Source organism: Bos indicus, chromosome 9, assembly GCF_029378745.1.
Source record: "Bos indicus isolate NIAB-ARS_2022 breed Sahiwal x Tharparkar chromosome 9, NIAB-ARS_B.indTharparkar_mat_pri_1.0, whole genome shotgun sequence".
Classification (NCBI taxonomy): Eukaryota; Metazoa; Chordata; class Mammalia; order Artiodactyla; family Bovidae; genus Bos; species Bos indicus.
The window spans coordinates 84066164-84081761 of NC_091768.1; the positions used below are offsets into that span (position 1 = coordinate 84066164).

Here is a 15598-nt window from a genome sequence, read left to right on the forward strand (position 1 = left end):
CCCCCACCCCCCCGACACTGCATGGCATGTAAGATATTAATTCCCCTACCAGGGGAAAGGCAGAGTCCTAACCACTGGACCTCCGGGGAAATCCCAACAATCCTTGATCTTTTAAAATACACTCATTTTTAAGTATTTTCCTACAAAGTCCACAGTTAGTATTATTCCTAAAGAAAATTCAGGCACACTGGTATCTGTCAGAATTCCCTCCCTTTCCCATCTCTTTTATTTTGGATACTTTCAAAAGCATGAAGTTGTTACTATCATTATTTGTTTACAGGAAATAACTTTTTAAAATTTTACCAAAATATTACACTGATTCATTTATTTACCACTGCAAACTTGTATTCCACACTTTAGTTCTAGATTCATGTCTACTTTCCTGAAGATAAATCCTTCATTATTTTTTTTTTTTGAGTGGGGGGCAAGAATCTGTTATGGTAAATTCACATTTTTAAAATGTTTTTATCTAATTTAAAATAAATGTTTCTATCTCGCTGTTGACTAAGAGCTTAATTGGGTCTTAATTCCAAGGTTGACAGTTATTTTACCTCAGCTTAGAAGACATCACTTCACTGCTTTACATTGTCTACTGTTTGCTGTCAGTTTGAGTGTACTTTATTTTTTGGTAACTGCTCAAATCTTCAGATTCTCATTTTCAGCATTGGCCTGTAATTTCCAACTGATAAACCTAGATTCAGAAGTCCATCTCCTGACTTCTCACTTGTGCTTTGTTATTGGTTGATGTGTTTTTTCCAATCTGAAGACATGTCTTTCTCAATTCTGAGCATTTTTCAGCAGTAATATCATAAAACATTTCTCCTAAACACCCTCCCCCACCCCCCACCATTTTAACCATTTCATCCTTCTGAGAATGATCTACTTGTCATTTCACATTTTCTCTTTATCTATCTATGCAAGAACTAGATTTGTTTTTAAATTTTACCTTCGAAATCATTAGTCCTCTTCAGCCTTATTTAGTCTACTCTTTCAATATCTGAAGTTTTCATTACTAAAATTTTCCAATGTCAATTTTTTATATTGGTCTTTTTTTGTTTGTTTGTTTACTTGTTTAGTATCTTCTTGTTCTCACTGTAAGGCAGAAACATTTCTTTCTTTATCTCTTTGGTAACTCTAAATATATTCATTTTAAATATCTTTTAAATCTGTTATAGTATTTATCTTTCCTTGAATATGATTTCCTGACTGTCCTTTGAGTTTTAAGTTTCCTTCTTTCTTTCTTTTTTTTTGCTTTGTAATGTTCATATTTTGTAGATATTTTAAGCTCACGCATGCCATTTTCTGCCATTAGGTTTGAATGGTTTTTAGGATGTGTCTCTTCCCACCCATTCTGACATTCTGCAGGGATGCTCTAGTGAAAAGGACAGGCTAGTTGCTACATTATTAAACTACTTTCCATCATGTTTTAACAACACCTTTGCTTCCAGTCAAGTCTTTCCATGGGGAGACTTTTCTCCCGTGCATGAAGTACTATTCCTAGTACCCCATCCATAGAGGTAGAGAGCCACTCCATCCCCATTTTTTCCCTTTTGGCCAGCCTATTTCCTTGTGGAATCACAGGAATTGATGTATTGCTTCCTACACCATAAACTGTAGGGGAGTTATTCCAGACTTAGTTCAAGGCTGGGAGCTCATGAATACTCTAGCCACTTGCGCCTGCACGCTCAGTTGCTCAGTTGTGTCCAATTCTTTGTAACCCTATGGGCTGTCGCCCACCAGGTTCCTCTGTCCATGGGATTCTCTAGGCAAGAATACTGGAGTGGGTTGTCATTTCCTCCTCTTCCTGACCCTGGGATTGAACCCATGTCTTCTGCATTAGCAGACATATTCTTTACCCCTGAGCCACCAGGGAAGCCCACTCTAGCCACTTGCTCATTCAAGAAGCCTATTTCTGGTCTCCTGACATTTGCAGGGTGAATTCAGCTTTTTTTCCAAAATAAACTTTAAAACTTACTCAACTCCAGTTCCCAGTACCTCCTTGTGGATTACACTATTCCAGTCCCCAAACCACCACTGGAAGTTCTTTCTGTAATTAGACCATTAACTTTTTAAAAAATTTGAGATATAACTGACATATAATATTATATTAGTTTCAGTTATGAACATCATGATTTGATATTTGTATACATTGTGAACGATCACCACAATAAGTCTAGTCAACGTGTCACAGTACATAGCTGCACATATTTTTCCTTGTGACGTGAATTTTTAAGATCTACTGTGTTAGGAACTTTCAAAGCTGCAGCAGTGTATTATTAACTACAGTCACTATGTTAAATGTCACATGGTTGTGACATTTACTTTTTTTAGAAAGTTTGGACATTCTGATCATTTACATCCATTTTGCCCATCCCTCACGCTCTGCCTCTGGCAACCAGCCACTCACATTTTTAATAACTTTCAATCGTGATCAGTTCATTTTAGTAATGAAATATGTAATTATTTTAACACCTATGTGGGTGTTGCCCACTTTATATATCATTTTCACGTCAGATGTCTGACTTGGCTTTCTGTTGTAAATTTGCTTCTTTTGTGTTGGCTCTCTTTTCCCCAGGAGAACCTTTACATTTTGTATTTCTGCTCTGGAAACCAGTCCCTTGCCTGACTTTCTAGAATTTTCTTCCCTCTAAACATTTGTTTCCTTTGGAATATCATTTGGCATTTGGAATATATATAGGGTCCCAAAGAGCCAGACACGACTGAGTGTCTGAGCATGTTTTATATTATAAACAATCCTTGTTGACTTTTACTAATTTATTTTTAAAACAATAAATTTCCACAGATATGTTTTGTTTATAAATTGCTAGCCTCTCCTAAAAATCATATACTGCTGCTAAGTTGCTTCAGTCGTGCCCAACTCTGTGCGACCCCAGAGACGCCAGCCCACCAGGCTCCCCTGTCCCTGGGATTCTCCAGGCAAGAACACTGGAGTGGGTTGCCATTTCCTTCTCCAATGCATGAAAGTGAAAAGTGAAAGTGAAGTCGCTAGAGACCCCATGGACTGCAGCCTACCAGGTTCCTCCGTCCATGGGATTTTCCAGGCAAGAGTACTGGAGTGGGGTGCCATTGCCTTCTCCGAATCATATACTAGTATTGGGTATATTGTTATATGAATAGAGTAACCCTGCATATACCCCTGATTTTTTCAGGGGCAGGTTTGATTTCTTTGCATGTTTCAATTGTTTTTAATTTATTTCCCAAAAGTATCAGTTCCTAAATCTTCAAAAGTCCTGGGTTACTTCTGTGTTTAAGGATTATCTTATTCTCAGAAATGATGAAATCAGGAATAATGGGCTTTGAATATTTTAAAGGATCCCAACTATTCTAGAACAGTAGGTACATTCTGGCAATGATATTCAAAGGCTCACTGTGCTGAAAGTTTCAAAAGCAACAATTGTATGCGATCATTCAAAGCCTATGGTATATTTGACATTGGGCTGTATTTGACCACTGCTTGTACTGTGTTTAGCACAATAGGGGAGCTACTGAGCTGGTATAAAATATCTCTAATGAGATTCTTTCTATGTGATCTTTAATATAGATGGAAATAAATTTGACATGTTACAAGGAAAGTAGGCCAATTAGTGATAAGGCTTAACAGCTTAAGGGAGGGAGCCAGTATATATTTACTTACACTTGACAGAATGAAGAGGAAAGCAAAACATAGTCTCAATAGAACAGTTATCTTTTTAAATTAAATCTTCCTTTTACAAAATGAGTTTTTAGGGTTTTTGAACTTCTTAAATGAGGTAATCTTACCATGGTTTTAATGGATAAAAAATTGCTAATTTCTTTTTATCTGTAAGGTTGTACCAACATTGAGTAAAACAGGTACTATAATACACTAATTTATACCTTGATTTTTAAAAATTAATATTGTGAAAAATTGCCCCTTTTCCCTGATAACTATCATAGTCATCCTTTTCATATTTTCTTACATGCTACCTAGAACCACCCCTTTACAATGTATGTATTATCAGACTTTCTTTTCCAGCAAGATAGTGGATTCCAATTTATAAAAATAATAACACCTAGAAACACATACATAAAGAAATACAAATGTTCAGGATCCAGAAATAAGAAGGGAACTGAAAGTCAGAATGATGGCCGGATTGCCAGGGAAGGCTTATCAGTTTATGAAAGTGGAACCTTTTGTTTAAAAAGATATAAGGTAAGATCTTGATCCCCAGAGGAAAGGAAACACTCCCACCTTAGATAAAGGCATGGCTTTCCAGTTTAATCCTCTATAAGAAGGTGAATGAGAAAATCCACCCAAGCACAGAGAGACTGATATAGAGAACTAGTGCTGATTGCTAACTTTAACTAACAGAAAGAGTGGGTTCATCTGCATCATCCCAAATTGCAGATAGTGACTGCAGCCATGACATTAAAAGACGCTTGCTCTTTGGAAGAAACGCTATGACAAAACTAGATCGTTTATTAAAAAGCAGAGACAACACTTTGCTGACAAAGGTCTGTCTAGTCAAAACTATGGTTTTTCCAGTAGTCATGTACAGGTGTGAGAGTTGGACCTTAAAGAAGGATGAATGCCAAGGAATTGATGCTTTCAGATTGCTGTGCTGGAGAAGACTCTTGAGAGTTCCTTGGACAGCTAGGCAATCAAACCAGTCAATCCTAAAAGAAATCAGTCCTGAATACTCATTGGAAGGACTGATGCTGACGCTAAAGCTCCAATACTTTGGTCACCTTATGTGAAGAGCCAACTCACTGGAAAAAAACCCTGATGCTGGGAAAGACTGAGGGCAAGATGAGAAGTGGGCAACAGAGTATGAGATGGTTGGATGGTATCATCAACTCAATGGACATGAGGCTGAGAAAACTCCAGAAGACAGTGAGGACAGGGAAGCCTGGTGTGCTGCAGTCCGTGGAGGTGCTGAGTTGGATATGACTTAGCAACTGAACAACAACCACACGCGCTCACTGCTTTTCTCAGTTTTCTGTTTGTTTGTATTTTTTTTTCTTCTCTTTGTACATGGAGTACTAGGGCAGGTACACAGCTGCAGTAACTGATAGAATATTGGAATGTTTTTATATTGATTGGTGAGTAGCCTTAACAATAACCTCACCCATAGCCCTGATCCCCAGACTTCTCTGATTCTTCCCCTGGGTCCCTGTCCCACCTGTGGGCTTTATGTCCCCCACTCTGGTACTTAAAGAATAAATGTCTGTCGGAGCTGCTGGCTTTGAAGACCCTGATCCAGCATTGCAGAGATCATCTGTTTAGATCAGTTAATGCTCATTTCCTTCCCAATTGTTAGGCATTTTGAATAGCATCCCTGAGAGTGCCTCTTCTTTGTGTATGATTTGGTAATTTCACCAAGTTTTAAAATGTTAGATATCATTTAAATGCTAATGATTCTCAAATTTTCACTTTTACTCTCTTTCTCCCAAACTTCAGAATGCTATATCTACCTACCTATTCAGCATCTCCATGGATGTATGATAAACATCTACAATGCAACTCATTCAAAAGTGAAATATTGCTTTATTTCCTACCCCAGTTTTGTCCCATCCCATAGTCTTTTGTCTTTCAGGAAATATCAATTCAGTCAGCTTGCTCTACCTTTAAAATACACACTAGGGACTATTTCTTGCCTCATTTACTGTTACCAACCTGGTCCAAACCACGACCAGCTCTTACCTCTTACAGCGCCTTCCAAGTTGTCTCTTTCATCTCCTTTAGTCTTTCCTAAACACAGCTACAAGAGTGATTAGAAAATTTCAGTCACGTCATGTCATACCCCTGTTCAAAGCCCTCCTTTGGTTTCCTGCCTCACTCAGACTGAAAACCCTTGTACTTCCCTTTGTTTGGATCCCCATTATTATCTTTGCCCCACCTGTTACCTCTCAGAAACCTTCTCTTTCTAAACCCCTCTTTGGTCACACTGATTTCATTATTCTTCAAATAAACTGAGATGCTCTTTGCATCTGGAATACTCTTCCTTGTTTGTGGAACCTTCTTCCCATAGGTATCCACATAGCTTGATCCTTTATTTTCTTTCACTATTTACTTAAACATTATAAAATAGACACTTTACATGACCACCATATTAAAAATTGTGCAAGTTAACTCCTCAGGTTCCCTTTCCTATTTTATAATTCTTTTTAGTGTTTTTCACTTTATACTAATACTATTTATTTTACTCAATTTACACTGTTTATTATGTGTCTCCACTGCTAGAGTCTGAACTCAATAAGAGTAGAGATTTAAGTCTGGTTTGTTCACTACTTATCCCAGGGTCCAGAGCAGGGTTCCAGCCTCACAAGTAGCTAAAACTCAAATAGTTAAAGAGATACCTTTTTTAGATTTTACAATTCATTAAAATATAGAAAAAGCAAAACCAGAGGTTTAGAGATAGGAAAACTCCAGTATACTAATGGTGAGAGTATAAGTCCAACTTTCCTGTAGAAAATTAGTCAAAATATACATCACAAATTTTCAACATGCAAGTATTTTGATGCAGTAAGTTTCCTTATTAAAATTTGTCCTAACAAAATGATAATGTGTGCAAAGATTTGGCAAAAGGGCAACCATCACTGTCTTGCTTATAATTGGGAATAATTTAAAAATTAAAAGCTTCAAATTTCCAAATATAGAAAGTTAGTTAAATGAAAGACAATATATCATACAACAGAATATTATGCAATCATTAAATTAGTATATACATATGTAAACACTTATTTGCATGGAAACTATCAACAGTGTACTGATAAGTGGAAAAAAGCAATCTATAAAAGAGACCATGATGAATAATGTCATTTTTAAAGAAAGATGTATATCCTTGTACATTAATCTGAGGGGATGAATAATTTTTAATGATGTGGTTTCTAGAATGATGTGGGTATGCCTTTCTTATTTATCTGATTTGTATTTCTAAATTTCCTTTTAAAATGATGACCATAGTTGACTTTTTATATTGGGAAAAACCCAAATTGTAATTGCACTCTTCTTCAAAAAGATATTACTATAGCTAATGTATTACTATTATACAAGTAAAGGATTTTGGGGGGGTATGAATTATATGTAAAAATTCCCCTTGATAGACTTCCCTGATGGCTCAGTCAATAAAGAATCTACCTGCCAATGCAGGAGACCTGTGTTCAATCCCTGGGTTGGGATGCCTACCCGGAGAAGGAAATGGCAACTCACTCCAGGATTCTTGCCTAGGAAATCCCATGGACAGAGGAGCCTGGTGGGCTATAGTCTCTGGGGTTGCAAGAGTCAGACATGACTTAGCAACTAAACCACCACCATTGCCCTTCATTGTTATTCCCCTTCTATGTTGATGATAAATGTCCTGCCTCAGAAAGTAAGGACTTGTTCAGTTGCTAAGTCATATCTGAGTCTGCAACCCCATGGACTGCAGCACACCAGGCTCCCCTGTCCTTCTCTATCTCCTCGAGTTTGCTCAAATTCATGTCCATTGAGTCAGTGATGCTATACAGGAGCTAATGCTCAAAATTTGCTCACAGAATAATCTCTTTGTGGTATTTCAGTCTTTAAACCCTTAACATGTGGAAGTTGTCTATCTACAGGTATGACTGTTGAAAAGTATGTTTAATGTGTTTGCTAATAAGATAATTAAATTTATTTCATGAAATTATCTAGTATTTTACCTCAGAGATTTGAATTCAAACCCCCTCCCCTCTTTATCTCTAGTCAGTATGCTTTTGGCAGTAATGTACAACCATCTGAACAGAAGAAGGGGAAATTTCCAATCTGGCCAGAATGGAGCGAAGCAGACATAAATGCCGAGAAGTGGGATGCAGGCAAAGGTGCAAAAGAAAAGGACAAATTGGGGAAGAGCCCTGTACTTGTAAGTAGACTTGAATGTGGCTAGACTTCAGTTTGGTCTTTGATTGTAAGTGGAATAGGATTTGTTAACGTGTGCGTGTGCTCACTCTTCTCCACAGCCTCCATTGAAAAGAGAAATTTTGTCTTTGTCCACCTTGACGCCACTCATCCTACCTTGTCTCTCCAGGTCTTTAGTCCTGAGCTTTGGTGAATTGCATTTAAGTAAATGGGAGGAGAGAAATGACCAAAAATTCATAAGAATGAAAGAAATAGAATAAGCTAGCTAGTAGATTTCGAGAGACTTGGGAACCAGGTATTTAGAGATGTTGGTTTAGGAAATGAGAAGCCCTCACAAAATTGTGAGCTGTTATTTAGAGATTATAGGGAAGATAAATTTTTAAGAGATGCTACAAGGTAAAAATTGAATCCCTCTTATATCTGTACCCCAAGATATTTTGGTTAAAATCTCTGTCACTCTTCATTTGCCTGTGACTTTTTATAAAAGATTTTTTTTAATATGGATCATTTTTAAAGTCTTTATTGATTTTGTTTCAATATTGCTTCTGTTTTATTTTTTGCTTTTTTTGGCCACGAGATGTGGGATCTTAGCTCCCCAACCAGGGATCAAATCTGTACCCCGTGCATTAGAAGGCAGTGTCTTAACCCCTGATCACCAGTAAAGTTCCTACCTGTGACTTTCAAACATGGTGCATCCCTGAGATTGGAGCTGAGAATTGAGTTCCTACAGTTTCCAGTTAAATTGCTTACTTAAGAATATTTATTTCCAAAAACCTCTTTGTAGAAAATACTAGTCTGGGTTTCATTTAAAATATGGCCCATTTATTTGATGCAGTAATTCATTCAACAGAAGTACTTTTAGAACACAGCACAATTTTCAAGACACAAAATTGCCGTAATGGCTAGGTTGAACTCTATTGTCTTTATTCGCAAAGAACTCTCAGAAATGGTACTTATTAGCATTTACATTTTGTGCACAAAGTGCAGAATCACAAACTGCATGATTCGTATCAGTAATTTGTTTACATAAAAGGCAGTCAATATAATTAATTGCTGACGTTGTTAGCATTTGAACAATTTCAAATAACAATATGTGAGACAATGTATTCTTTGTACCATACCTAAAGTAATTATGAAATGTTTAGATGCAAGGGACTTTTGAACTCTCTGGTTCAAATGAAAATGGTCATGTTTTACATATTTTAATAGAAATTCAGATCTTATAGGGATTGTTTGAGAATTCTCATCAGCAAATAGATTTTGCAAATTCTCAGTTGAGCAGCTGAGCACTGGAAAAGATTCAGGGATAAGTCATTCTAAATTATAAAGAAGCAATGGGGAAGAGAAGAACAGAGTACCTGAAAACTCTGAAATAGGAAATGAGATACAAAATAATATTTTAAGGACCTTACAATAAAAGCATGCTTTTATTAGATGATTATGAAAAGTTCTCGCAAATCTCTGGAAGGTCAGGTATCGAATTCTGGAACTTTTCAATAATATTGAAACAAGCGTAAGTCTATTGGAAGAAAATTTATCGGAAGAAAATCATTGAGACTGGAGTGGTAATAAGTGTGCTGGTCACTTGATGTTCATTTTATTTGGGGGTAACACATAGGACTATTGCTGGATGCTGTATGAAACTGCATGCTTCGGGAAGCCCTCCCCTCATACTACTGCTGTTCCACTGGAACTTGACATTTCAGAACCTAGCCAATACCACATTCTTCCAATGCAACTTTCAGAAGGTAGGAAAGCACAGCTCAAATGCCGGTTGTTATGGCAATGCAAAGAGGTGCCATCCGAGATAGAACCCTGCTTCCCACCCCCAGTTCTGTTCCACAAGCTCAGCATTCATGGCTCAGGGAGCAAGAATTTCTCCACTGGAGTGAGTCCTGGACACTCCACGCCTTGTGATTGCATTTCTATAATATGGTGGCACATAAACTCATTCCAATCCTAAAGAAAGGCAATGCCAAAGAATGCTCAAACTACCGCATGATGGCACTCATCTCACACGCTAGGAAAGTAGTGCCCAAAATTCTCCAAGCCAGGCTTCAGCAATACATGAACCATGAATTTCCAGATGTTCAAGCTTGTTTTAGAAAAGGCAGAGGAACCAGAGATCAAATTGCCAACATCCGCTGGATTATCGAAAAAGCAAGAGAGTTCCAGAAAAACATCTATTTCTGCTTTATTGACTATGCCAAAGCCTTTGACTGTGTGGATCACAATAAACTGTGGAAAATTCTTCAAGAGATGAGAATATCAGACCACCTGACCTGCCTTTTGAGAAACCTGTATACAGGTCAGGAAGTGACAGAACTGGACGTGGAACAACAGACTGGTTCCAAATAGGAAAAGGAGTACGTCAAGGCTGTATGTTGTCACCCTCCTTATTTAACTTTTATGCAGAGTACATCATGAGAAACACTGGGCTGGATGAAGCACAAGCTGGAATCAAGATTGCCATATGCAGATGACACCACCCTTATGGCAGAAAGGGAAGAAGAACTAAAGAGCCTCTTGATGAAAGTGAAAGAGGAGAGTGAGAAAGTTGGCTTAAAGCTCAACATTCAGAAAACTAGGATCATGGCATCCGGTCCCATCACTTCACGGCAATTATATGGGGAAACTGGAAACAATGGCTGACTTTATTTTGGGGGATCCAAAATCACTGCAGATGGTGATTGCAGTAATTGTCATGAAATTAAAAGATGCTTAATCCTTGGAAGGAAAGTCATGACCTACCTAGACAGCATATTAGAAAGTAAAGACTTTACTTTGTCAACAAAGGTCTGTCTAGTCAAGGCTATGGTTTTTCCAGTAGTCACGTATGGATGTGAGAGTTGGACTGCGAAGAAAGCTGAGCGCCAAAGAATTGATGCTTTTGAACTGTGATGTTGGAGAAGACTCTTGAGAGTCCCTTGAACTGCAAGGAGATCCAACCAGTCCGTCCTAAAGGAGATCAGTCCTGGGTGTTCTTTAGAAGGACTGATGTTGAAGCTGAAACTGCAATACTTTGGCCACCTGATGAGAGAGCTGACTCTTTTGAAAAAACCCTGATGCTGGGAAAGATTGAGGGCAGGAGGAGAAGGGGATGACAGAGGATGAGATGGTTGGATGGCATCACTATCTCAGTGGACATGAGTTTGGGTAAACTCTGGGAGTTGGTGATGGACAGGGAGGCCTGGAGTGCTGCAGTTCATGGAGTCTCAAATAGTCAGACACGACTGAGCAACTGAACTGAGCTAAACTCTTGCAGGTTTTACCAGAAGAAACTGCCTTATACATATGACCCTGGCAGTTCTCCTTGGAACGTTACAGAAGGCCACTTCTTGAAATGTGAGGCTAGTGATCAGGAGATTGGTATCAGATGAGCTGACCATTTCCTGTAAGTCCAGAGTTAGGTCTCAGTTCCTCACCTAAGTGATGGCAAAGAAAGGATATGGTGAGTGAAACAAATGAAGAACTATATGATAAAGTACTGTAAGGTAGATGTAAGAAATATACCTGAAGCAACATGACAAGAAAAGAGTACGATTAACAAGAGGAGAGGCTCAAATCCTGGAGAAAAGGGAATCATAATGAGATGAGCCCCACTCATTTCTTCCTCAAAGTCATTTATTAAGTCAAGGTATGGAAAGTAGAAACCAAGAAGAAAGTAGTGGCTTGGAGCTTGTGTCAGTTTTTCTGGGTTGAAGTGAAGTAGGATATTGTCTGAAGCTGCCGAAGCAGACCTTGACCCAGATCCCAGGGTAACTATGGAGACATGATCTGAAAATTTTACATACATTATCTTGAGACATGTATGTACCTCATAAGCTATGAATGTGAAGCGTTTGCTGCAGAGCAAATGAATAAAAAAACAGCAGTCTGGAAGTTAAATAACTGAGAAAACATTTCATAATGATAGCTAGAGATTGGAATTTCATGTACACCAAGTTAGCTTGATAAACACTCCAGACTTTCCATTAGTGCCCCAACATGGCTACAGCATTCCATAATGAGTAAGTATGAACAAAAGTACACTAGTCTTGCCAAATCCTAAGACCCAATGTTGACTAGGTCAAGTTTATCTTGCACTCTGTCAGAAGGGAATAAAATCCTCCTCTTGGGAGGAAGACATCACCATTTAGAACCTGTATATATTTTTATATCCAGTATATAGTGTACACTCAAAATTTACCAGACAGGAAGAGAAACAGAACCAAGTGACTAAAAATTAAGAGGAAAAAACAGATAATAGAAACAGATTTAGAAGGAACTCTGAGAATTTTCAGATAGGACACTTTAAAATTTCTAAGTTAATACTTTTAGGGAAAAAAAAGCCATGTGAGGGAACCCCAGAAGCCTAGTACTTCTCTTGGAAAAACATCAGTCTATCTTTTAAACTCATTCTTCTATCATTTTGACTAGATGTCAGAGTTGCCTTTGTCTTCATTTGAATTATTCCAGTATTGTTAAATGTGACAATAAACCATATCCTTCAGATACACAGAAATTTATTAGGTTTAACTCTCCGACAATGTCCTCAAATACAACCTATTTCTCAAGACACATGAGTGTTAAGGTAAACATATAATGAAAATCAAAACAGTATTTATTTGATCCGTCCCCATTAACTGAGGGGAAGTTTACTCTCTGCCCCCACCACAGATATATTATGTTGCTGTAATATCTTGTTTGTACTCCTAGAAATTTTCATATCTTTATTTTTCATAAAAATCTCAATAAATCTTTATTTCTCATAAAGATCTCCCATCACCTACCACCTCATGAGCCATGAGAATTTTCACATAGCAGTTACTTGAAGTGTCTCTAACTTACTAGACTTCTTGCATTTGGGCACCATTCTTTCTCCAGAATTCACCAATTGATCCATAGTTGGGGGTCAAAAACTAGTGAATTAATTGCCTTCTGTGCATTTGTTCCAGAAAAATGGAAACTTACGTTCACACAAAAAACAATAACCTGTACACAGTGATCATTGCAGCTTTATTAGTAACAGCCTGAAACTGGAAACAGCTCAGATGTCCTTCAATGGGCAGATGGTAAACGAACAAATATCTGTAGCATGAAATATTACTCGGCAATAAACAACCAACTATTGACACATGCAAAAATTTGAATGGATTGAATCTCCAGGGAATTAGGCAGAGAAATAAAATAAATCCAAAGGGTTACAGACTATATGGTCCTATTCATATAACATTACTGAAATAACAAAATTGTAAAAGTCAAGACTAAACTAGCAATTGCCAACTGGTATGGATTAAACACAGACTGGGGAGCTGGAGGGTCCCTATGGCTATACAAAGGTATAACGAGGCTCCTTGTGCTGGTGAAACTGTTCTGTTGTCTGTGTCAGTGTCAATATCCTGATTGTGTACTACAGTTTTTTAAGGTGTTACTACTGGAGAACTTGGATGGAGAATCAAGGAACTCTCTGTATCGTTTCATACAATGGTTTATGAATCCTGATTACACCAAAATAACAAGTTTAGTTAAAATGATTAATAAACCAAAGTCAGGTCAAAGGTACAAATTTCATTTACATGAAATCCTTTTTATGATTCTAACCATTGAAAAATAAGTAAATATTTTTTAAATCTTCTTTACTTAGATTATTCAGTGGAAAAAATGGCCTTACTGGCCCATTCAAAATTGTCTCCCTACCATACCTAATTCACGCTCCAAAGCAGCTCATGCTTGTTCAGACTACTTCCTCTGCAATCAAAATGCTATTTAATAATCAAGGTTTCATTAATTAATTACAGCAATGTTAATTCAATATTCTCTAAGTACTTTATGAACTAGCTGTGAGAACAGTCACACAAATTCCTCTATAAATTCTTCTTTATTGTTCAGGTTCATTTGATATATTCATTTTTATTGGGATAGAGTTGTTTTTATTTTAATAAAACTATAATATAGAGAAAAAAACTTAACACATTTTTTTATGTAGCATTTTTTTGAAGACCCTGAAGGAAAAATTGAGTTACCATCATCATTGAAAATTTATTCCTGGAAACGTCCACAGGATTTTTTAATCAATCGGGTAAGAGATAATTTTACTATTAAACAAAATTTGTATTAGTCATGAGATATAATATCCTAGTTTTGAAAATTTGCATTTTAAAAACAATTTAAGGTAGTTTTCCTGTGGTATCTAGTAAGAAAAAGTAATTACTTCTTGGCATTTAAATTAGAAATAAATATTTATCAATATAGTTTGTACCGGTTTCCAAAAGAATATTGACATTTTGTTTAAGGCCTCAAGTTTCCTTCTTCTCTGCATGATGTCAAATTATAACCTAAAATGTTGCACAAAGTTTTTCCTTAAATCCTGACACACTTTCTCCTCTCTGCTTCTTATGTAAAGGGCTTTCTAGGTTAGAGTTCATTAGCATTAATTTTCCAGTCCAAGAGAATAACACTTGGATTTCTCTCTTCCAGGAATTTTTTAAGCATTTTCCAAGGGCCACTTTCATATCTGAACTCCATTTGTTGTTGTTGTTGTTGTTTTTACCAATGTGGACATCACCCAAGAAAACTTCATTTTAAATAGCACTTCATTTTAAATAGTGCTTATATACATTAAAGCTTTAGACACATTGATCTATCTTCCTAATTAATAGCTATGTTAGTTTGAATACATTTGGTATTTTTAAGGGCTTAATTATCACTAATGTCTTTTTCCCCATCTCCCACTTTCATTTAATGCATAGGAAACTAGTAGGCTAAATTAGGTACTTAATGCTAGTCAAAAGATTAAAATGGAGCAGATTCTTCTGTGATTATGGAATTCATTGCATCTCTGCTTCTATGCAAAGTGATTTTATTCCTAAGAGTTTTAGCGTTTAGAAGCACTGCTACTAATGAAGAAAATACAATTTATCCATCATATTTTCAATTATTGTTATTAGTTAAGGAAGTCAGAAACACTAAATCTTAAATATTTATTCAAATGAGAAAATAACAAAGTACATCTTTGTCCATCAGAGTACTTTTTCAATGCCTGTCTGTAAAACACTTTAAATAAAATAAATCAAATTTATACAAACCATATTTTTAAATTAGTTATATTGTTAGGTGACTTTGAAATGAAGAATGCAAATTCTGTGATGTTAATACAATTCACTTAATATGTATGTATTACTAATAAGACTCAGGCTCTACTCACTCTAAGTACAGAATTTACATTCCAAGCAAATGAAGAATATAAATTCCATGAAGTGAGAGTGTTGTAAGTTTGGATAAGTAAGAAAGTTTTTTACCTTTTTAGCATACCTTAGATCTGAGAGATACACTTCTACTAAAAATAAATGAATTCATTGTTGACAATGACACTTCCACCTTACTGAAATACTGTCATCCATCTCTGTACCTCTCTCCCTTTGCACTGACCCTTTCTCTTGGTCTGTCATGCTGGGAGTGGACCAGAACAGTCAGAACTAAAAGTCCAGCCAAGCAGTAAAGTTTTAGATTAGTGCTGGCCAAGTTGTATTGTCTGAGTCCACAGTGATAAACACATTTGATTTTGAGACATTAAATACGGACAAGAAAAAGTGAAAGTGTTAGTCACTCAGTTGTGTCCAATCCTGTGGGATCCCATGGACTATAGCTCATCAGGCTCCTCTGTCCACGGGATTCTCCAGGCAAGAATACTGGAGTGGGGTGCCATTCCCTTCTCCAGGGGTTCTTCCTGACCCAGGGATCAAACCTGGCTCTCCTGTGTTG

At 36.9% G+C, this 15598-nt stretch overlaps 1 protein-coding gene across 6 annotated transcripts in view; it reads left to right on the forward strand.

The window, feature by feature from the left end:
• ADGB (androglobin) overlaps positions 1-15598 on the forward strand; it is a 193602-nt gene that overhangs the window by 21617 nt on the left and 156387 nt on the right. For all 6 annotated transcript variants that reach the window (XR_011568516.1, XR_011568515.1, XM_070796318.1 and 3 more), the window contains exons 2-3: positions 7703-7859; positions 13824-13916. Coding sequence is in view for 4 of the 6 variants with exons in the window: in XM_070796318.1 (XP_070652419.1) it covers positions 7703-7859; positions 13824-13916 (250 nt within the window). In the remaining 2 variants the exon portion in view is untranslated. The remainder of the gene's footprint in view (positions 1-7702; positions 7860-13823; positions 13917-15598) is intronic.